General features: G+C 39.4%; 1 protein-coding gene across 1 annotated transcript in view; it reads right to left on the bottom strand.

Moving 5' to 3' along the window:
- The window catches only part of OCA2 (OCA2 melanosomal transmembrane protein), a 181,797-nt gene that overhangs the window by 116,317 nt on the left and 40,711 nt on the right, over positions 1-24,769 (bottom strand). The window contains exons 6-10 of the mRNA XM_044449808.1: positions 22,706-22,854; positions 20,976-21,058; positions 20,184-20,337; positions 2,492-2,563; positions 26-91 (exon numbers count right to left, since the gene is read on the bottom strand). Coding sequence (XP_044305743.1) covers positions 26-91; positions 2,492-2,563; positions 20,184-20,337; positions 20,976-21,058; positions 22,706-22,854 — 524 coding nt within the window. The remainder of the gene's footprint in view (positions 1-25; positions 92-2,491; positions 2,564-20,183; positions 20,338-20,975; positions 21,059-22,705; positions 22,855-24,769) is intronic.

The following is a 24,769-nucleotide window of genomic DNA, read 5'->3' as shown; positions in this document are numbered from 1 at the left end:
GATATACAGAGAAGATTTTAATTACCATTCCAAACAAAAGTGCCAGAGTTTCATAATCTATCCATGCTACTACTTTGACCAGGCTCGGCTTCTGCAAGTAAAGAGTGCAATTATCATTTAATCCCATGGATCTCCTACCTAGTCATTAGCTTTAGAAATGCAAACTCCATTTATTTCTTTAAAAAAAAAAACAAATGTTAGGAGATGTTAGGAGTACTGCTAAAAAGTACTTTGAAGAAAATTAATTAGACTTTTTGCAAGGAACCCAAAGCGGAAAATTCTCTATTAGCCTGGGAAAACGCTAACAATTTGAAGAGTTCATTTACAAGGTACCAGCATTAAGTAATATATGAGTATTATCATTTGCCACTTTATAAAAATAAATGGACTACGAAGTGCTTTACTTGGTTTTCTGCTGACAAGAAAATATCCTACAGTGTCTTCCTGTGGATATTACAGAAGACATCCATAGAGGAACAATTAAAGAACTGTTAAAGAACTTAGAGTCTGAGGTGAAAAAGGTGGATTTAAGCTGCTTCAGCAAGATTTATTTATTTATTTATTTATTTATTTATTTATTTATTAAAACATTATTATGCCGCTCCATTCGCCAAAGCCTCGGGGCAGCTTACAACAATAAGTTAGATCATTAAAATATATACATTAAGATAAAATACAAATATACAATATAAAATATAAAATATAAAATAAGCCGCCCTGGCCAGATAAAATTTAATAATATTAACATTTAAAATGCTGCTTAAATAAAAAGGTCTTCGCCTGGCGCCGGAAAACAAATAATGATGAAATAAGATGTGTCATGTTAAGTAGTTAGAACAATTCTAAAACTGGGAAAAATGAGAAATATGATGAGAAGAATCATAAAAAAGTAGGGGTGCAGATGTGAGTATGCATGTGAGCAGTGTCCCTACCTGCCATTTTGTGACTGAAATGGGGCCTGTAAAGTGCATTCACCCAAACAAAAGTTTCTTCCAACCTCTCTCCACAGAGTTCTTTCAGGGAGCCAGAAACAAAGGAATACGTAGGAAGAAGGCTCATGTGCACACCTTCGTTGAATTTATAAGGTCCGTGTGTGTGTACAGATGAACACCCACATAGGCGGGATTCAGGTGAGCTTAAAAGTGCGATCTACAGGAAATGTCTAGTAAAAAATGTATACAGACACTGTGCTGCCTCACAGTTTGGGGAACTTTGTTCCCACAGACTCTTTCGTGCAGGTACAGGGCCAGAACAAGAGCAGGAACGACTGAACACCTGCAAGAGCCGAGCAGGGGGCCACTAAGAACTTCCTGGGCTTGGTCCTCCTCTCATCATTGCAACCTGCTTATTCATCTGCCTCTCCCTCTGGCCTAGAGGTGATGAAAATGAGGAAGACTGGATGCCACCACTTACTTGCTCATCAACTCTTTGCCAGTCAAGCAAGCCAGTGGAAGTAACAATGAGAACGAGGATGAGGAGCAACACCAGCTGCTGACAACGATGGTGCAGGAGGAATTGGACCATCTTGCCTAGTACCCTCAAAACACCTGAAACTGTGCTATTCCTAGTCTTTTAACTATGGGATCATGAGATCCCTCCCCTTCCCATATGAATTCCTCACTCCCTTCTATGATTTCTTCTCACCATGGTGCAGCATTACAAAGGCTAATCATGGTCCACACAGAACAGGACCATCCTCATCAACAGACTGCCAAGGAAACCTCTGCAGTCTCTTCCATGACTCTGCAAGGAGCAGATAAAGTATTCCTTTAGCAGATTACTAAGCCTTGCCTTGGCATGATTTGTATATTTATCAACGGCTTTCAACATATTGAAACATTTTTGTCCCTCATCTGAATAGCCAATATTAAAAACTCCACAGGGAGAACTGATGAAATGACTGTGAGACTCCACAAAGCAGAAAAATGGGACAGAGGGGTCCTAGATTGTTCTGGCAGTGCAAGGACTGCCAAATGATCATTCAGAAAAGGCTCCTCTTGTATTCAAGTCCAACTGATAAGGAAGGGAGAGGACCAAAGACTGAGCAACTGATGGCACAATCTTGCCTACCATGCATTGACGGCAAAGCTTGGCTGTGGAGGGAGAAGCCAGACAGCAAGCAGAGGGAGAAAGGTGGGGAAACAGTCAAGACTGAGGCTGAAGGCACTGAGCCCAGAACAGGGAGTTTCTAGTGCTACCCTTCAATAATACTCATCAACCGTCACTTTTCTCTCGGGTTCGGATACTTTTTGAATTTAATTTTTAATTTAACACTGGACCACCACATATCTTTAAAATATTTCATGTCTCCCTGTTGGTGCATGCATACTCATGTACAAATCCTAGTGCCTCCACTAAATACTGAAAGTCAGTTATGAGCAACTTTTCATAGATGTTCAGAAACTGCTGCTAATCACAGCAAGGCTATTTGTAGCACTAAGAATCTGTATACAGAAGGTGTGTAAAATGAAAATAAGATTTTGCTACTTACATCACCAATCACAGCTAGGGCAGCCAGGGCAGCCAGAGAGCCCAGCATTGCTGCTAATGTTCTGTGAACAATCTGCAATGAAAGGAGTTACCAATCCCATTAGAGATCTCCTCTGCCTAAAGACCACCCTTGAGTTTTCTCCTCTCCCATTGCTCTTCATCTCTTCTTCAGAAGATGAAAAGATACCTTACATATTCCCTGCTTGGTTCTTGACCCTCTGTCAAATCAACACAATAGTATACCAGCGTGATTAGAGATACCCAAGGTAAATATCAACACCTGCCTATATGAGGTGCCCATCATTATATAAGTTTGACATTCCTTTTTGTTAACATTTACAAGACATTCAAGATGCTTGCTGAATCCACAAGTCTTGAAATGAGTTACTGAGCCTTTGGAGAAATGTAAACTTAAATATGTTCCCTCTCCCCATTGACTAAAAAGAAGCAAACCTAAATGCACAATATACACAATAAAAAGTTAATTACTCACAAAGGAGCAACAAAAATGTAGCAGGACAATGCTCATATTAGCTACATACACTGGTACTGAATAATTAATGCCTGGACGAATTCTAAGCTGGAGCTCTCTAAAACCTAAAATTATATAAACATGGTGGTTGAGTGCAACAGGATACATCATATTGGATAGTATGGGCATTCACGTAATAATAAAAACATATTTTGAAGCGGATGTACAATTACACTTTTTCAAAATGAATAAAAAAGAGGGTGGGAGAGACAATTCACTTTATGTAGAAGATGGTTTGAAAACATCAAATTTTAGTTAGGAAATTACAGCAGAACATGTACTAGTTAGGAGAAAGATTACAATTCCATTCAGATATCACACTGCTGCTTCCAAAGCATGATCAGAGAGGATTAGAGATAAGCCCTGTGTTCCGGCACATTCTTTTTCTAGCTCCCATTTTCTTCACCCCCTACAAATTCGGTTTAATGAGTCATTTTGATCAAATCACAGCCCATCATTATGTCTGAATGGTCAATCTGTAATTGGAGGGAACACTGCAAACCTGAACTGCAAACTACATTTTAATATAACTTTATAAATCCTCATTCAGACCATTGTTTGTGAAATGATGAACTACAGGTTTGATCATGCTAGAAACATGTAAAACATTTCAAATATCTCTAGCCTGCTTTTCCAAAATATAATCTTCAGAGCAGTTGAACACACTGGGCAGGATTCATTGCTGTTTCTCAGCCAGCAGGAATAAGTGACAGAACTGACCCAGGATAATGCAGCTAGAAAATGGCCATTTCTGAAATGGGACAAAACAAAGCTTCTGTAGGTTTCCTCCACTGACTCACCCCACTCCAGAAGTGGCCATTCTGGCTAGTTTCCTGGGTTGTTCTAGCAAGTGCTTCTTTCCCACATTATGAGCAGTCTTTTCCGCAAGCACAATGTCATGAGAGCTGATGGACTGTCCCACACTGGGTAATGCCCGATACATATTAATTAAAGTCAGCAAATCAATAGTAAATGAACAAAGCTGACTTCACTTGGGTTTATTTCCCACCCTACAAACCATAGTTTAAGGTATTGAAAGGGTGATATCTGAATGCAGTGAATGTGTCGGGTTTGAGTATTGGTGATAAAGCATTACTGAGCCAATTTCTTCTTAAGTACATCTGTAGAGAGAGCTTCCAAGAGAAGGGGAGCAGAAGAAAGGTGGAAAATAGGAATATTGTCTATAGTTTAATAACTCCAAGCTGATTCGGATGTTCTACTGGTGTTTTCTGGCTTAGATATGATTGCAAACTGTTTAGCATAGCATTAAACACAGTTGAGACCTTACTTAAGCAGTAAAAATAAATCCGGGCTCCTCCATCCTATGCTGCCTCTGGGAAATAGATGGCTCCTTCTGAAAATATTAATTTTTCACTCACCACAGTATCATGGCATTCACTTACCCCCACTAAATTGTATCACCTCTCTCCGTGCTACTAGATCTCATCCGGAGAGATGCATGTCTGTACACACATTCAAAGAATGTGGACATCATTTCTCTGTGGGTGAAATCTGGAAAACTGGGGAAAGGGGGCACTAGTAGGGATGAGTAAATTTGTAAGTTTTGGTATCTCTGTCCCTCTCTCTCTTTTTTTTTTCCCCCTAGACTTCAGTTTGGCCTGTTTGTTGCTCACAACAATTTATTTAAACTCATTATGGAAATATCTACACATTGTTATATTGTCCTAATACATATTTTATGCACATATTTGCCTATTACACATTTTATGTATGCATATTTGTGTAATATACATTTTTGTCAGCAATTCTCTCTTATATAATGTTTTATTTGTATATTTCCTTCACTAACATACTCATTTCCTTGCACGTTTTCCTCTTATTTGATGCATTTTGCTACACATTTCTTTGGGTTCTAGAAATGTGATGCAAAATCCAGAGAACAAAGAATAGCAAAAGAGAACTGCATTCTGATTCACTTCTTGATATGAAAAATGCAAATTAAACTAAGTTATTCCCCCATCCCTGTGTACAAGCCACATTTCCTTTCTCACAGTTTTGTTCTGATGGCTACAGCAATGATGTTCCTATCAATATAATAGTTACATTATCATCATCATTACATGGCATTTATATCCTTTTTTCCTGTTGCAAGGATGCCAAGGCAGCTTACATAAGTCTACGACTGGTCCAACATCACCCAGTGAGCTTCATGGACTAGAACCTAGATCTCCAAAATCCGCCCCCCTACAACACTCTCACCACCATACCACACTGAGTCTCAGAATATATGAGAATTTCATTCCAGTTCATAAATCAGACAGGTGTGTCCTATTCACAGGGAATATTAGCAATTTTACAAGACTGTATTCACATTCAAAGAGATAAAAAGATGCACACACATGAGTGCAAGAATAAGGTAAGATGAGTATTCAGGTGGGAATCAGAGAACCTCAATGAGTTCAAATATCACTCATCTTTCCTAATTCTTGTTAACATCTACATAACTCTTGCACTGATATTCCTGCCATGAATACAAAAACAAATGTTTCCACTGAGTTCTGATTACTAGACCACCTTTGGTAACGATTTAACAAGAAAGTAGCAAGAGGAAATATCTCAAGAAATATTTGTAAAGGCCTTTGTGTTGATTTGTTTCAGTATGTCCACAAGATCAGTTCTTTTTTTCTTACCATTAAGTGGGTAATTTCATTAAATGAAATGCAATTGCCAAAAGTTTAATATAATTGAAAGAATCTACTGTTATCACTGAATCACCTCCAAATGAATTAGCAATACTTAAAATATTACTCAGAGAACATATTTCACAAAAACTCATTCATTGCTAATGTTGTTAGAAAGGCTTCGGCAGACCAGAAAGCAATAAAGCAACCTCTATGGTTCCCCCTCTGCTTATCTCTATCTCAACAGGGAAAAGTGTGAGAAAGTTAGGCTTTTGTTTTTCTAATTATTGGAATCGAGGTTTCAAAATTACAACATAGCAATCAGACAGTCAAATGGATATTCCCCATGCTCTTTGCACGTGCACACGCACACACAGAAGTTCTGTTCAGGTGTTTGGTTCCTGTGGGTATCAAACATATGAAGGACTTTGAGAATGTGCAGGTATTTTGTGCTTCCAGATGCCAAATAACGTGCTGGTCAATAGCAGTTCAACATTAGACTGAAGGTGGACAAATGTACACATGCAGAATTCTTTCAAAAGCTCCAGAAACATGAACCCAATTGGCATATAGGGTTCCAGGAGCCCCTTTCTTTCCTTCATGCCACCAAGAAAATCACAGAATATTCTCTGCCAAGGCATGGTGACTTCATGACTCAAGTATCAAACCACCCAGACATATATTGTTTTACTTCACTTTAGCGACAGGAGGAATCCTTAGAGAAATTCAGTGTGTAAAATGGAAAAAGCACATTTTTCCCTGCTAATGAGGTAGAATGAAAATTGCCTGTCACCCTGTGACTAGAAGCCTCAGGAAATTACTTTCCATTGCATTGAAACCACCAAGAATGTTCTAAGCATCCAAGATCCAACTGAAGAGAGTTTTTGTTCTTGGGTGCAAATTAGCTTTTTATCCCCATATGCTGCATCTCCCATTAAGAATCTCACCATTATTTTTTCTAACCACATTAAATTAATGTAAAGAATAGTTAGTTAAAAATATAGAAAGATGGGTAGCATATTAAATATGTCATATAGTCTGAGCCTTAGAATAATGATTATTAAATAATCAGAAATAAACAGAACAGAAATAAAGCAAAGTGTTCGGTTTAGTATGGAGAAAGTATGGGAAGGTACATAGCTGAACCCTTCCCCTACTTCCGCTTTGTCCAAAATTGCCCTGCACCCCCACCACTAACTTCTGTTCTCCATGATGTTCTAGTAAGAGACCTTGTTGCTCAGCAGTAAAGGATACAACTGCCTTTTCCAAGCTGGCACCCTCCAGATGTGTTGAAATACAACTCCCATGTTTGCCATTTAGGGCAGGGCCACTAGCTGGAAATTACAGGCACTTCCCAACACTTGTGAGGGAGAACAGGTTGATGAAGGCTTGTAGGCACTGTGTGCATAAACTGTGTGCATAAACTTCCATACTGGCAGCTTGAATTAACATGATCAAGAAAAGCTGGGCTAGGGGGAAAAAACTGAGGCCACTGTGACTGGAGTAGACAATATTGTGCTGGATGATTCAAGGGCCTGACATGTTCCAAATAATACTAAGTTATTTTCCAAATAACTGCAACTACATTGCTCCTTCCCCTTTATAGCAGCTTTTCACTGTAGGGGATGGAATCATACTTAGCATTCTCACACGTAGTCCCAGAAGAGATAAAAAGAGCAGTAGGGTAAGAATTTGGGAGGGGCACTATTAGGGAAAGGAGCACATATCTGAATCACCACCGCCACTTCAGTGCCTTACCTATAATTTGGTAAATCACTAAAAACAGTGACTATTGTTATAAACAAGGAAAATGGACTGAAACGTGCTGTGCTTTCCAAAGGTTTCCCTTTTGCTTAAAAGAAGGCTGATGCTAAGCTGACCTGATGACGGTAGTTTATTATAAGGTTTGAAGAAAACCTAAGGGTGGAAACAATAGCTGATGAAAGTGGAAGAAGAAAGTACAAAAGTAGGACTGCAGACAAACATTAGGAAAACAAAAGGCAAGACTACAGAGGGATTGCACACTGTTGATGTCACCAATGCAGAAATGCAAATTTTGCACTTGTTTCAAAGGGAGACTGAAGTCCTGAAATTAGAAGACAGAGATCTGGAATGTCAGCAATGAAGGAAGATTCTGATCATCATATATAGAGATGTTTCATTGCAGACCAAGGCCAAGATTACCACTCCATTGCATCCCTGATCCCTAAGCATTTGGAAGAAAATGGATGCATTTGGAACACGGTGCTGGAAGAAAGCTTTGTGAATACCCACACTGACAGAAAGAAAGATGGATCAAAAAAGATGGATCTAGATCAAAAAAAAAAAAAAAAAAAAAATTTCCATGAAAAAAAAAAGAAAAAAAAAAAATGGATCAAGATAAAAAAAAAAAAAAAAACAGAACTTTCCCTGGAAGCAAAATGGCAAACCTATATCTGTCACACTTTCCATACATCATATGAAACCAAGACTCAGTAAAGAATATTGCTAAGTCAATGGCAGAAGATGAAGACGAAGTAAGAGATGGATCAATTCCATTCAGAAAGTCACAGTCTTGAATAAGGTTATGATCATTCTGGGACTTCTGGGTGTTGTAGTCCTAACGTGTCTGGAAGGCACAAGGTTGGAGAAGGCTGGTATAAGGCAGGGGTACTGAATCTCAAGTCCATGAGCCAAATCTGGCCCACCTTGAGGCCAAATGCAGCCCTCCATAGTTCCTCAGATGGACATCTCTCTTTTCCTCTGGCCTCTGGTATTTTCCCAGCTTGGGACAGCTTTTCTCCATTCTAAAAGATTGAAATACTTCTCCAAAGACATACATACAGGCAGTAATATATATATTGGGTTTTGGCCCCACCTGCTATTGGATTCTGCTTCCCCCCACCCACCCGCCAAAAAAAAAAAAAAAAAACCCTTATTCAAATTTGAATTTAGCTGTCTGACTGAATGTGGTTCCACACCCCTAGATCAGAAGTTATATAAAAACAATTAACATGGTAACAGAGATACATATTTTTGCACAGTCTCAAAAGCTGTACTCTTGATCAGAAATTTATGATTCGTGTACACTTGACATTCTAGAACAGCCCGCTTTTACAGCAACATATTTTAGGGAAGAAATAAAATGGGAAAGGTAACAATTACAGAAAATGGATATTGACCTATAAAATACAGCTGCCTTCAAAGCTGCCTAAGGATCTGCTCACAATGTATAAAAGTGATATCAGCATAAGCTTTCACAATCACAATGAAAAAATCTAATGTAAAACTAATTTCTAAATTCTATGAATAAATGCTACCTTATCAATGTTCATTGCAGCATTTTATTGCAGTGCTTATTTAAAATTGTATCACAACTCATGCTTCTCCCCCCAAAAGTAAAAATGAGATAACCAGAGAAATATATATAGAGAGAAAATAAGTTTTATACACTGTGTATACCCTAAGTTTGGGGTCTGATGTATGCATGTCTGACAAATTCTCTCCACAGTAGCTTCCTAAAACAAATGAGCAGGAATAGTACGATCCTGCCTCATACAGTCCAGACAACACCAGACCTCCTCAGACATTGCCAGCATGAAGGGCAAGAGAGAGGCGGAATCATGCCTTCAGCCATCGCACAGCCCTTCCCGGAGACATAATATATAGTCAGTAAACACACATGGAGCTTTTTACCAGGGGTGGGGGCACACACAGCAGTGCAACGGGGGGAAGGGGGGCAAGACTGGAGGGGCAACCTGCTGCACTTTAAATCTGGCAAATTCACTTGAGTACCTTGCACAGGAGACTGGTGTTTATGCCTAAGGAGGTTCCAGCAGGGCTGAGCGCATTTTCTGCTCTGGCTCCAGCCCCTTATATCATCCTGGGCAGTGTGAATCTGCCAAGCATTCAAAAGCAGGTTGCAGATGAGAGGCAAGAACCTGTGAAATCCCTGTTGTCTACACAGAAGCTTATGCTTTGGCCAGTGTGAATCAGTCACAAAATTGCATTTGCTACTTCAAAATTCACCTGTGGTTGGGCTAGTTGTGGTAACTGATATAGCTAGTTCTTCTCTCTAACTTGGCATAAGAGACCACATAGAGTTCTCCAATACCACCATTCCCAAGGAGGATTTGTTGGGGTAAAGGATCTTCTTTTCTCGAGGTCTCTTGAGGTTAGAAGTAGGATATCAACTGGGAAAAGGACTGCCCAAGGCCTTTTGATGGGCAGGGCTAGAAAAGCACCCCTGCAAAATACAACTTGCAGCAAATGACCTGCAGAGAGCATCCTAGGGTTAGACCTTGAATATCAAATAATATTCCTTCAGGGATTTTTTTCTCCCAATGTGTAAAGCCTTCTACTGTTTTTGCTATAAACAGCTAACGCATTCTTTGATGGTGGTCTCTATCATAGGGGTTCAGATAAGGCAGCTCCTAAAAATAGAACAGGCTGAAAGAAATGCAGGTATCTGAAATCAGCTTCCTGAGAGACATATTCCTTTGGGATAAGAACATGTCAGTGTGTTCTTGGGAACACTTCTTTCTAAAAAACCATAGTACAAAGGCCATGCTATTAAAAATCACAGCTGGTAACAATTATTTAAGGACCAGACTGATAATAGTCTTAATATTTAAAACAGTGAATTCCTTCCTCACTGAAATCTGAAACAATCTTTTTTCTTAAGTGCTCTTTCAAGCTGATAAATGATAAATTGAATCTAACAACTTCTCTCTCCCTTTCTTTCTCCTTATGCAGATAAATTGCCTGAAAAAGTGCTGTCTATGACTGTAGCATGAAGTTTCAATTGCATCTTGTCAATTGTATCCATTCGAGTGTTTGTGTTTAGTGCATTGAAATATATTCTCACAGAGGAATTTATTTTCATTTGGTAAGAGCAACAATATTGCTTTTTTGCCTATATTCCAGCCATAATAAAGAATTGCACAGGTTTTTTTTCTTTTCCTTCAAGTAGGCAGAGAATCCCATGGTAGTTTGGCATCCTTCTAGATGGGTTGTCTGGGTTGGGAGTTGGATTCCACTCCTACCTGGAAGGTTAATTCCAGAAGTTGGTGCTGGGGGATTATTGCTTTGCACCTTGACAATTAGGCTGTGGTGCTCCACTGTGCTCAGTTTCATCCCCCATTGTATTTAACAGCTACACTGAGCTCCCCCCCCCACCCCATTTCAACAAATTCAGGTGTGGAAGTGCTTGTTCTGAATCCGTGCATGGACACACGGAGTCAGTGATGCAGAGCACCTATTATTAGCTTAGATGGCTACACCGCCTACATCCTGAACAGGGTTAGCCTAGCTAAGGTTATCCATCTTCTAGTAACTTCTTGTTTGGATTCCTGCAATGTTTTATACCTGGGTCTGCCTTTAAAAACAGTCTGGAGACTTCAGCTGGTCCTAAAGTAGGTAGCAAGATCATAAACAGGGACTGGCCAATAGGATCATGTGCATGGACTGCCAATCCTTATCTGGGTTCAAGTCAAAGTGCTGCTATGAATATTCAAAGCCTTAAACAGCTGGGGCCGGGTTACCGAAGGGCTCTCTGCCCCCACATGTGTCTGCCCAGACCAAAACATCGTTTTCAGTTATCCTTTTGAAGGATTCCTTGCCAAACAAAGTTGGGGAGGTGGCTACTTTTTGTTGTTCTATCCCAACAGTGGAATGAACTTCACCAGCACCAACATTATACTCTTTTCAGCACCAGGTGGAGACCTTCTCATCTTCCCAGGAATTTTACCTTCTGTATTTGTTTTAAATTCTATATACGGCTATACTGCTTCTGAATTTCTGGTTTAAATTCTATATATATAGCTTTGTACTGCTATTAGGTTTTACTCAAATTTTTATTGTTATACTGTTTTAATTTTTTATTGTATTGCATTTTATTTTAAATTTGTTTTAAACTGTTCTGAACCTCCCAGAGAGAAGGTGGTATAAAAATGCAATAAATAAAAATGTGAACAGATATATTATTTATTTGAAGACCATCTTTCTTGGCCAAAGCATCACAAAGTAACATCAACAATAGGAAAGATGCATAGAAAACATTTGAAGTAGCAAAATCAGGATAAATTAGTAACAGTGCTTCCAAATGGAGGACTCCTACTTGTAACTACCAGAAGGCCCTGTGTAGCTATTCCACCTTTTCATAATAATAAAAAATATATATTCAGGAAGCATTGGGAAATTGTCATAACATTCTGTGAATCAGGGCAATTTTAGAGTAAAGGCCTTTCCTGAAAGTACCTGAGAAACAACACTTTGGCATAATAGGCCTATAGGAAGCCATGGGATTCCAATATAGAGATGAACACAAAATGAATCATACAAACTAAAGCACATTAAGGAGAAGCAGACTGTGTGTTTAATGCCAGTTAGAAAGTGTAATTCATACAGATTATAAATGAAATATTAAGCTAAACTTTATCATGGAACAGTTACACTATATGCCAGTCTGAAGGCTTTCTCAGAATCATATGAGCATTCAATTTACTCAAATACAAGATAGATGTTGGCTCTGAAGTTGAACACCAATGAAGAAATTGTGTTATTGAAGAAATCTAACCAAGCTGTAGTTCCAAAGGACTATTACTATCAGAAAGCTGATTTCAGATACTGGAATTTTTGCTTTGAGCTTGTCCTATGTTTAGAAATTATGTTATCCTACACCATCTGGTAGAGATCAACAGAAAAGAACAAATTAGTCACTGTTAGTAAAAACACCACAAAACTGTACACTTTGGTGGCATACAGTATTCTGCCCAGTTGGTCATTGTGATGTTATCATGTTGGCTCTAGGGTTTACATTTATAGTTGTTCTAGTTATTCTTTATGTATCTGTCAGCGACGACTCAGGCCTTGATGCCATTCACTGGGTGGTTGTCCTTAGGAAACATTTCTATACAGTTCCTTTCTGATCTTCCTCAGTTCAAGGCTGGTTTTCTGCTGCTGTTCTAGATTGCAGCCTGAGGGCCTGGCCTGGCCTTGGTTTTTGACCTCATTAATTTACTTCATTTCAGCTCAGCTCATCTATTCATCAAGCTCAGTTATTAAGTTTTTATTAATTGATTGCTGTTCATGCTGAGTTTCAATAAAAATGAAGTTCTAAATCACACAGACGTGTATTGCCTTTGAATTTAACTGCTTCAATAGATTCACAATTTTTGACCTGTACTGCCTTAACCAATTAGCCAGAACACAGAATGAAAAAGTAGGTTGGCTGATGAGTTAAGGCACTGCAAGCCAAAAATTGCTCGACTGGGGCAGATTGTATTTGTTTATATGGAATTTCCTCAAGTGCAGAAATCTGAGAATTTGGCTGAAGAGGTAATACGCTCCTTTGGGCCAAGTCAAAAGCAAGCTTATCCACTCAAGAGGAATGCCACAGTGATAAGCACATTACATGCCAAATCTATTTAGTCATTCTAGTAGCTCTTTGTAGGGTAAATACACAAAGAGAGCAAGAGCAGTATCTTGGCCCAGTTTGTTTTTACCACCTTCCACATGAAGTGTCTGTTGCATTCATGGAAGCCCTCCAAGGGATTCAGAATGGTGGAAAATCAGCATTTAGCATTTTGATGCATGTGGGGAGCATCCAGACATCTCAGAGACATTTTCTTCGGGAAAACTGTCTTTTAAGAGTTCAGGGTGGCAAAAATAATTTGATATGCAAGGGCGGATTTGGTGAGCTTCTTGGATCACCCTAGTCACACCCAGGATATCATTGTGTACCTTCTAAATGCCTGAGCTGAGTTCCTACAGCAATGTCCTTGTTATACCTGTCTTGCCCAACTTCTAAGTTCAAATCCCAAGAATGCCTCGTTGATTCTCATCCTCATCACCTCAGCAGAGTCATAAGCTAATCTCACAGTAGCTATTAATAATGCATTTATTACATTAGGGAGAACATAATGCAAGTTATAATCCAGGTGAGGCAGTGGCCGTACTGAACCGGTGCCTGGCCAAGGTAATGGGCTGGATGAGGGCCAATAAATGAAGCTCAGTCCAGACAAGACGGAGGTCCTGTTGGTTGGCAGATCGGGCTTCGGAGAGGGTGAATTGAACTTAGTCCTGAATGGGGTTGCACTCCCTCTTAGGGACAAGATCCGCAGCCTGGGAGTGCTCCTTGACCCAGAGCTTTCATTGGAAGCTCAGGTGACAGCAGTGGTGAGGAGCACTTTCCTTCAGCTTCGGCTGATCCATCAGCTGCGCCCCTACCTGGAGTACGACTGCCTGGCGACAGTGACACACGCGCTGGTGACTTCCTGCCTTGACTTCTGTAACGCGCTCTACGTGGGGCTACCCTTGAAGATGGTCCGGATACTTCAATTGGTTCAAAATAGAGCTGCCAGGCTGCTGTTGGGGACTGGGCGTTATGTTCACATGACTCCAGTCCTCCGTCAGCTTCACTGGCTTCCCATTGAAGTCCGGGCCCAATTCAAGGTGTTGGTGATGACCTATAAAGCCCTAAACGGCTTGGGTCCTGGTTACCTGAAGGAGCGCTTACGTCCATATATGCCCACCCGCCCCTTGAGATCTGTGGGAGAGGCCCTTCTCCAGGAAGCCTCCGTGAAAGAAATTAGGAAGGTAGGTACTTGGAGGAGGGCTTTCTCTGCAGTGGTGTCCAATCTATGGAATGCACTCCCCAGAGAGGTCTGCCTGGCGCCGTCGTTATTTGTTTTTCGGCGCCAGGCGAATACCTTTTTATTTAAACGTCATTTTAATTGTTAATATTATTTGCTTATTTTATCTGGCCAGGGTGAGTTATTTTATATTGTTAATTTTGTTGTATATTTGGTTGTATTATATTTTAATTTTATGTTGTGAGCCGCCCCGAGGCTTCAGCGAATGGGGCGGCATAGAAATGTTTTAAATAAGTAAGTTACCAGAAGCTGACGCAAGCACATTTATTTATTTCACTTTCATACTTCCTAATACCTGTAGCTCTCTGCTTAAGTCACAAAACAAGAATGCATTGAACATATCCCTATTGTACATACTAGGTATATTGTACATACCACAGCATAACAGTATTAAAATAGAATTAAATCTCAGTATAACAGAAAAAATATTTGACTCAAGCCATCCCTGACTATTTTGGTTTCACTGTTGATGGAATTATACATAAGCTTTCTAATAAGATTTTTTTAAAGTAGCCTTCTTTTGGTAAAGTATGAATCAGTAATGTACAATAATTTGTTCAGTTCAGTTTCACTTTCATAGAAAGCCTTGTACATAAGTGAACCTTAAGACATGACACTAGATATAGAAATCAACCAGATAACCTCAAATTCTCATGAGAAGCCTGTCAGAAAAGCAAAGCTTGTAGCATTTTGGTTGTTTTGACAATGACTTCTACATAGCCATTATTCTTTCCTATTACATACACAATGTCCAAGAGGGAGGGAGGGAGGGAGGGTGATCCCAGGTTTGCAGAAATGGTAAAGCATGTGCTGCAGCCCTGCTTAAACCTCCCTCCATTCTTACAAAAAGTAAATAAAGACGCCTCACAGGATTAGCAGCCGCAACAATGCACATAGTATCATGTATAGTTAGGCCCTTGGGCTGCAATTCTACAGGTACTTTAGAAGTAAGCTCCACTGAACATAATGAGACTTACTTCTGAGTTAGCAGACACAGAATTGAGTGTTAGATTATGTCACAGAAAAATAAATAACTCTTGGAAACATCCTAAGGCAAAGAACCTTAGATGCATACCATTCAAATAATCTTTATTCCAAATGCATGCCTCGCACCTCAAATTTAAAGTCAGACACACAAGTTATGATACACAATCTCTGCCTGAAGGAAAAATGCAGAGAAGGCATCCGTTTTGTCACATTCCCAGCACACTGATCTGATTCCTATGTGTGCTAAAGGAGAATTGTAATGAAACAAAAGATGAAGATGAGTAATGGTGCACTGCGGCCCGAAGTAAAGCCAGATCCTTTTAGCTCTCATTTACTGAGCACAAACCACCAGCCTTAACAGAATTATTAAGTTTTAATGGCTCCATAAACAAAAAGAAGAGCTATTTTAAACAACTGGCAGTCAGATCCTGTGTGTGCTTCTTTGGAAATAAATACTACTGACTTGAACATGAGGTTTTCCTAGCAAGTATTCTTAGAAATGCATCCTTAATTGTTCACAGTTACCAGCCACCATCTAATTGACTTGTTTGTTTTTTCATAAACACAGGGAGTGGAGTGAGTTCCCATTTATGATTCAGACCTCCTCTCTTCCTGAATTGCTCACAAATAATTAGGAAACATATCATGGATCCTACAAATCCATTTACATTCTGACACAATTTAATAAGATCAGTTTACAGGATGTCCCATGAAGACCAGTATTTCAATTATGCACTGGAAAAATCTGAAGCAGTCTACCCCAATCTGGTCTCCTCCAGATCTGTTGGACCGTAGCTCCCATCATTCCCAGTCAATATGGTAATGCTTTCCTTGGACATTTTAATCATCTGCTTTATTGCACCATTATATTTGGTTCAACAGACTGCTCTAAGAAAGCATGTTTACCCAGCTAAATAGAAAATATCAAACAACGTGCATTTCAAGAATTCTGAAGCCCTTCCAAATTCATAGGAACCCTTCATCTAATTCACAAACAAATAACCTAGGAGTATTAGAACTCTCCAAGTATTTGTTCCATGGAAATGTTGGACATTATATCCTCCATATTTATACAAGGTAGGCTCAATCCCACTACAAATGTGTCAAAAGCTTTAATACAGCATGACAAGCTCAGACAAAGGAGCTGAACGTACTTCAGCACAACAGAAGCAAGTGTCACTTTCTTGAGGAAAAGCTCTCTCTCAGATTCATTCATCAGAGCCATTCTCGGCCGCTCAGAATAAATGTTGCACTGCTTTCCCATGGCAGTAAAGTAAAAATTATCCAAGTCTCCCAAAGGAACATCGTTTGTGGAATCATTTGAACAACAGCATCCATGAAAGGAAAGATGAGTAGGCCTATTTATATCAACTCTAGTTCTTTGGGGAAGATGCAAGATCAAAACATTGTGTTACACACATCCCTAGCAACTACATTTTTCCCATTTTTCCTCTGCCCTAGGCACAAAGGAATTAATCCAGATTGGGGCCTTCACATTTGGGGTAGAAATCAGGGCCCCTCTGCTTACTCTAGAGTTTAAAAATCCATGTAGCTGCTTGATACAGGTTTAAAGTAATGTCCGCTTTGGTCCACAGTGCATTCAATTTACTCCACTCCCAACACACACAACACGTGATTCACCACTCATGACTGGTATCCCATAAGAGGCTCTGTTTTTTGGTGCTACCTGAGACTGCAGAAGTTAAGGAGAGGAGAGTTGTCATGCACCTGACCAGTCACAGTTGCTAGCTGGAGGCACTGCAGTCAAACAAGTTGTGCAGGGCCACCACCATGTGTGTTGCTAGAATGGCATTTTGTGCCGATCCATAATCCAGGTTTCTTCTCTGAAATATCTAAAAATATATGAAACAAGGTTGCATACTAATTTTGCATCTCCAGTAAAACCCACAGAAATTCAAAAGAATAACCATATTTATTCACCTTACAATTATCATCAAAATGCACTATTCTAGGTGCTCCATTGCATGGATCGACTTAGTAATAGCACAGGTAAAATTGTTCTCTTTTTAAAAAGTAAAAATATCCAGCTTTGCTTGAAATGACATGCAGTTTCATTCCTCACCTTCTTCAGTTCAATATTTTCCCTGTATTTAACCTCTTTTAGCATTACATTTCTATCACAGCTACTCATTTTACTACCATTTGCTCTTCTATGAACAAAGAAATCCTGTGATGCTTAATTAAAAAGATGCTGAAGGTCTGGGTGCACGGCAAGTATATTGTTGTATATGCACCTCCGCGGAAGAGTGCTCTTGCACCTTGTTAAAATTTTAAGACTTTATGGTTTTCTTTCCCCACGGTTGCCTTAGGCAGACTGGGAGCTGTACAGTAGCATTCACTTAACCCAGCTTAATATTCCACTGCTACCCTAACTAGAAAAAGAATACACAAATATGATACAAGATAGGTCACATGCACAATTCTCATAAAAAACATGACATATCTCATCATTGATTTTATGAGGCAGGAGAAAATATAAAAAGTTAGTTTTCTGCTTCATGGTAAAGAGAAGCACACCATTATGCTGGTTGGTAGTAGAAAACAACACTCCGTATATGAGAGAGCTAGGAAAAGTATACATAGAGAGTTGAGAGTGAGCAGTGTTGAAGATTAGAATAGTAAGCAGTGCCACCCAGTGACTGAGAGCCTCATTAATCTCCAGCCCAAGTCAATATTTCCATCATATTAAATAGAAAAGTTGCCTGTCTACTTACAGGTAAAGTATAGGCCTCTAAAAACTTATAATGAAAACTCAGCCAACAATAATAAATGTACAATTTCTAGATATGCAGAAAAATCTTAAAACAGGATATATAATTTAGTTACTTTAACTTGAGTGTAGAGTAACAATGAATGATCAGGTTGAGAAACTGGATGTGGGGAAGGAAGGAGAATAATAGTTATAGAACTGGAAATATACTGCCAAGTTTAGCAGTCTGTTATCCTACTACTCATGGGCCCCAAACACCTGGGAGAGTTCAGAAATCAGACTCTGTTCTCCAGATTTCACACAGACACAGAGGGGCAAGGGAGGACATTGTAAGCTTAGAGTCAAAGGGTAACTTTTAACTTGCTTCATACCTTACCCAAGGATGTATTTTGGCTGATTTTCACCAGGCACCTGTTAAGGCACACTTTTCCAACATTGTGCCTTCCAGATACAAATACATCTCTCAGCATCCTCCAGCCAACATATCTGGCTGGGAAGTACTATGAGTTTTAGTCCAAGATATCTGAAGGATACCAAGTTGTGGAAGACTTATACAGTACTGAGGGTGCATTTCTCAAAAGGCACACACTTTCAGTTGTGTATCAAACTGTCAACAATTGCTGTCCAGTGAAGCATCTCAGATTCACGAAATCAAAAATTAGGAATGTAGGAATTAACAAAATTCAAACTCACTGACATTTTCCAAATTCCATATTAAACTTTGTTGGTTTCATGGCAGTATCTAACTGTGAGCTTCGCTTTTTTCCTTTGTGCAAAAAAAAAAAAAAAATCATGCATGTTTTTCCCAAACGTACAGTTCAATTGTGCACATCTTTAAAATGTACTCATTCTTATTCCATTGGTTCTGGGTGCGTTTTTCAAGCCTGTGTTTCAAATGTACATAAGCTGAAAAATCCAGGTTTGGGGGTCACCAAAACACATCCAAGGCTCAGAATTATACAGACTTCAACCCTATTGGACTCAGCGTTCGATCCAGGAGGTGTGAACTGGATAAATACTGATTAAAAGCAAATTGAAGCTAATTTCAATCCCTAGCCTAACCACACCTTATTTAATCTTCCAATGTTCTATCGTCCAGCTTTGATGCTTCTAGGTGCAGACAAAAGGAAAAATTGCTCCCATTGACTAGTTCTCATGCAAGTACAAGCATCCAATATGTTCAGCCTACAGACAGGCAATGGTTATGGTGTACTAATGATCTTTGCCTGTTTGTGGGTTGAGAGTTTGCTGAAACAGTTTCCAGTGTAATTATGAGCAAACAGAGACATTTAAGTAGTTTTCCCAGAGGTCAGAATTCTAAACATATCTAAACAGAGGAAACTCCAACAACAAACATACAAAACATCTGTTGGTTGATACCAAATTATTGCATGTGTATACACACACAAGTTGCGAAGGAGTGTTTAACCTTTTAAACTTTTTAAATCTGTGAAATCATTTTTAACCATTTTCAAGTTTTAAATTTTAAATTTACAGAAGATATAAACTGAATGTACTTACTGGTGGCCATTTTGCTTGCTTATTTGTTTATTTATTTATGCTGTCCAAAGTGCTTCACACTCCCTGCATATCAGTTGATTGGAAGGGAATTCATTCCAATCATTCCTCCAGCATTCCCCATTCAATCATGTTTGAAAACATGCTACTGCCTGTTGCTTGCCTGAAAACTGAGAGAGGACTTACTGTTGCTATTCTGATTGTTTTGTTGCTGCTGCTGTTGTTGCTGTTGAAACAACTTTAAGCAAAAGCAAAAATGCCTCTCTCAGCTTTTCAGCACTCGGTAAGCAGACCACTCAACGCTTCCTTACAAAAGGGTAAGTGCTGAAACCCTGCACCATCAGAGAATTCTCTGAAATTCTCAACGTCCTTATAAACTTTCAGTAAAGGATGAGACAGGAAAGCTTTTAATAAAAGAAATTAATAATAGGGGTAGAAAAACAATTGCCCCTTTTGCAGGGAATCAAGGCTGTGCCAAGGCAGGTTGAATTTTGGTGCAGCACCAGATATCACGACTTCCGCAGCACAATAGATGAACTGGCAGCAAGGAACTGGCAGTTATTCTGGTCTTCAGCCTGCTATTTTTAAAATATATTAACTGTCAGAAACAAATCTATCATTATTTCTCTTGAAAAATAAAAAGTGCTTACCTCAAATATGATCAGCACATAAACACCTGCTAAAATGATGGATGCAATTGTGACTTGAGTCTCTACATTTGCATAAAGATATTGATATGTCACAGAAAGAGGAACAATTTCCGATTCCTGAAGGAAAGCTTCGATACTTATGGAAGTTTCTTCTCTGTAAAGAGAGATTTTGAAAATGCTGTTTAAGGACATAAGAAGGCCCATGCTGGGTCAGGGCAAGGATGCATCACAGGAAACCCCAAGCAGGAGAGTCACAGATATACATAGCCTCTGATGCGACATGTGCCATCCAACCATCAGGACTAGCCTTGCTAGCCTTGCCCTCCATGAACTTGGCCAATCCCCTTTAAAGGCACCCAGATTGGTGGCCATTGTCCCATCCTATGGAAGTGAATTTCATAGACTAAGGGTTCACTGTGTGAACTTCCTTCTCTCTGTCTTGAATCTCCCACTAGCAACATCTGGATAATGAGAGAGGAAGAGAATTTGGGGGGACTTTTTGCCTTAGTGTGAGCCCCTTGGCCTTTGCTTATTCTGAACCTCATTTGTATTTTAATGCCCATTCTTCCAGTTTGGATAGATCCTTTTGGACTCCCTCATATTTCCTTTCTGTTTTAACCACCCACAATAATTCAGCATCTTCTGACTCATCACTCCTAATGATGGACCTTGTACAAACTGAAAAGCATTGGTCCCAACATAGTTCCAATTTTTTATATCCTCTACATTCACTAGGGAACATCCCGTAAATTAATATTTTTTCCACTGTCTTCTTTCAATTCATGAACAAACCTGTTTGACATCTCAAATGTTCTAGACACAATAACTTGCTTATTTTGTCTCAGATTTAAAGGTAGGCTCCAGTTGTATAAGATCTGCAAAAACAACATGAAATCAATAATTTAAAGAGGTATTAATGCCTGCACTTAGTTTCCCATTCTGTTTCCTCTTTACCAGTAGCTAATTTGGTAGGATACCTAATAAGATTATATATAAGACATTTTCTGAAACCAGTGAAAATATATTATTACATTGCATTTCTACCCTCCCTTTTTTCCCTCTTGCAACAAACCCAAGGCATCTTAGGTAGTTCTCCATTCTATTTTTATCATCATAACTACAGTCCTGTAAGGTAGGTCAGGTTGAGTCTCTCAGCCTAAATTTATTTATTTATTTATAGCTCACATTTTTTTCCTTCGAAGGAACTCAAGGTGTCCTACATCATTTGCCTCTTCCTCTTAATTTTATCCTAACAACAACCCTGTGAGGTAGGGTTGGGCTGAGTGTCTGTGACTCGCTCAAGGTGACCCATTTGGTTCCATGGCTAGGTAGGGATTAGAACCCAGATCTCCTAAATCCCAGTCCCGCACTTTTAAGATCTCAGGTTAGTGAATAGTTATTCTTTGTTAGGCTAATAGCCCAGGTTAATCAACTGCCAAGAGAGCTTCAAATCACCCAGAGAGTTTCAACTATATGCCATATCAAGTGTATATAATGATAAAAGGAATTGACTAATCTGTCAGTTCAAGTTTCAGTATCAGTCCTTGTTTCCTTTTCAAGCTTAGATTTGGTTCATCTTGAACTTTGGAAATATCTTCAATCTTGATGCTAATTCATAAGCATCTTCTGCCCATTTCTCATAAAATATATTTTGCATTCATTTTTAGCTAATATTCACATTTTGCAAGCAATTTTCCTACTACAATCCACTTTTAAAGTAATTGTTCCTAGTAAGTGCATGTTCATATGTACTTTTGATTGAAGAACACCAAAGCAAAATTCAGAGAAGAACAAACTTTGAATGATAAGTGAGTTTCACATAGTGGATTGACATGCATGGAATTATGTAAGTTCACATTAAAATATGAACTGAATAAATTGCTTCTCGATCTTTAATTGACGTTTCACTTGGAGCTTGAGTTGATTGGGGAAGGTTTCCTGATGAATGGGAAATCTTTGTGTATTGGACTGTTGCAAACCACCCAGAGAGCATCCACTGTTGGGTGATTTAGAAATGCAATAGTATCCATCAGAGTTTTGAAAAGGTGACTTTTCTTTACCTAATGGAGGTGATAGTACATGTGTGTGTTTATTGAAAGCACACTTTCCTGTTTGCCTATAAAGTGCATGTACATCCATTTTTTGGGTTCCAAAGGAATAAAGGGGTGGAGCAAAAGCTGCCATCCTCTCATCCCCCTCACTATCTCCAGCTTTCTCAAGCATTTTTTGGCAGCTTGAATCTGATACCAGCTGGAGAAAAATTACTTGAAGCAGCTGAATGCAGTGACATGAAGTGAAGGGGGGAGGGGAGTGTCATTGTTCTCCCCTACTCATTCAAGTGTCATAACAAGCAGAGAATCCCTCTTCCTGCCACCAGCAGCTTTGTACACAGATGAGTGTGCAAAGCTTCATAAAAGCAAAGGCTAGTTTGGGCCAGCTGCACACACCTACACCTGGCTCCAACTGATGAATTTTACATTGCCATGTTGCCATCTGAGAGAATGCATGTTTTTGAGCCTTACCTGTTGCTGTCGTCTTTGTCTAGGCCCAGAGTCTTCTACTTGCCTGATCTGAATTACAACATAGTCTTCTGGTGACCGTTCTGCTACAAAAGGACCTCCCACTTCTAGCTTCAGAAGGGCAGAATCATGAAATTTGCTCAAGTTCACAGCTGAGAGCAGCATAGTTAAGGACTACATTTTTTTCCTGTTACATGGATGGCCTGCAGGAAGAACATATGAACAGCCATGCTAGATCCAGTGCAGCATTCTGTCCACACACTAGCCAGCCAGAAAGCCGACACAGATGACAGGAGCAGAAAAAGTCCTCCTGTCCAGTTCACTTTACTTAGCAACTAATATTAAGAATGAAATTGTCTATGATACTGGAGATAACACCTGAGCATGATGCTGAGTCAGTCATTTGAGTTCTTGTATCTCTGAGGTCATCATTGTAACGTCCCTGTCCCTCCACATCCAGCCCTTTCCTATGCTTTAGAGCATAGTTTTACCTGATGCTATGTGCTTCAACAACAGGCTGCTCTTATTTTGGATAATTTAAATTAATGGCATTCTTATAGAAAAGTCTTTTGTAGCCCTTCCTGTCCAGGAGAACCCAGTGGCTAGTGAGTAGACAGGGCCAACTCAAAGCCCAAATATGCTTCAATGCCAGAAAGAGGTTCCAATCTAAGGTTCTGTTAGGTCTTCATAAGGTGCAGTCAGACTTTCTCCAATCCTAGCCCTAGAAGCATTTCACAATGCTGTTTTGGCACTTCAAGGTCACTTAAAATGTCTTCCTCAGTGTGTCATCTCAACATTATCCCTGTAATATCTAGATGCACCACTCAGAGTTTCCATGCAACACCACATTCAGTTACCATCTCCCCAGATGGAGTCCTCAGATTTAGCTAAGCAAATCCAGGGGCAGAGATGGGCAGATGACTTTGTGGTTTCCAAGCTGCAAAGTGAAGATACTCAGACAGAGGGTGAGAACCAGTTTCCCCCGCCCCTTGGAAAAGGAGGAAGATATTTCAGAATATAGAGGGGTGTAGCTGGAGAGGGAGTTCCCTGACCATATAAGGAGATGTTACATGAATGAAGCAGACCAAGTCATGTCCAATGTTCTACCATCTAACCCTCAAGCAATGGAAGTCCTGATGATGGAGTCAATCTTTTCTGAAAGGGAGGGAAAGAGGTGATATTTCAGTTTAGATTCAACTCTTCACATGGGCACCTGCTTCTCCCACTTCTCTAAGAGAAAATTATTTTGACTTATTCAGTTTGTAACCTGTAGAGTTCAATAAAGATGTGCTTCTAACATTTCATCTAAGGCTGCTGGGGAGAGAAAAGTGAAGGCAGAGATGTGCTCCCAACAACCACATGTAAAATGCCATTTTATCAAGCAGCTTGATAATATGTAAAGCAGCTCTTGGTCAGGATTCTGTTCTTTAATTTCAAATGGCCTGGAGTCTTCTTGAGACTCTGGAATCTGGCCGTGCATATTTTTCAGAATAGGAACAGCCTCACTGCAACATGGACAGATCCTAATGTTCTATCTGACCTTTCCATGAATACTGAATATGCTTACATTTTTCTACTGGCAAATGGGATTGCCACACAAAAGAGATTTAAGAACACTGAGAAACAGCATTAATTATGTCCGTTAAAATAAAGTGCCTGCAGGAGAAGTTTAAATATTACAATCTTTAGGAGGGGCAGGAATGATTACTATGTATTGCAGAACCAGACGAGCTGGGCACTATGTGCTTCAACTCCTCTCTCGAGTTTTGAATTGTGCTTTGAAAGGTTTGCTTACCTATATTAATTAACCTAATGGCCAGGACACTTTGACAGCCTGTAGCCAATTTTATGAGTACAGCCAATAATTTGAATCTGCAAAAAGCTTCAGGTGCACATAATTGCAGCTGCTTCCGCTTTTCACAATATGACTAAAATATACCCTGTAATTACACAAATGGCACATTCAGAAGCCATTACAAAGGAAGCATAAAATTATAAGAAGAAAAGGGGACTTCATTTTCACAATATCATATACAGCTAGAACAAAGTGGCCAATATAGCCTTATT

The sequence above is a fragment of the Varanus komodoensis genome, unplaced genomic scaffold (assembly GCF_004798865.1).
Source record: "Varanus komodoensis strain SLA01 unplaced genomic scaffold, ASM479886v1 scaffold1, whole genome shotgun sequence".
In the NCBI taxonomy this organism is placed as follows: domain Eukaryota; kingdom Metazoa; phylum Chordata; class Lepidosauria; order Squamata; family Varanidae; genus Varanus; species Varanus komodoensis.
The sequence above is the reverse complement of the archived record's forward strand: the minus strand, read 5'-3'. Positions and strand labels throughout refer to the sequence as shown.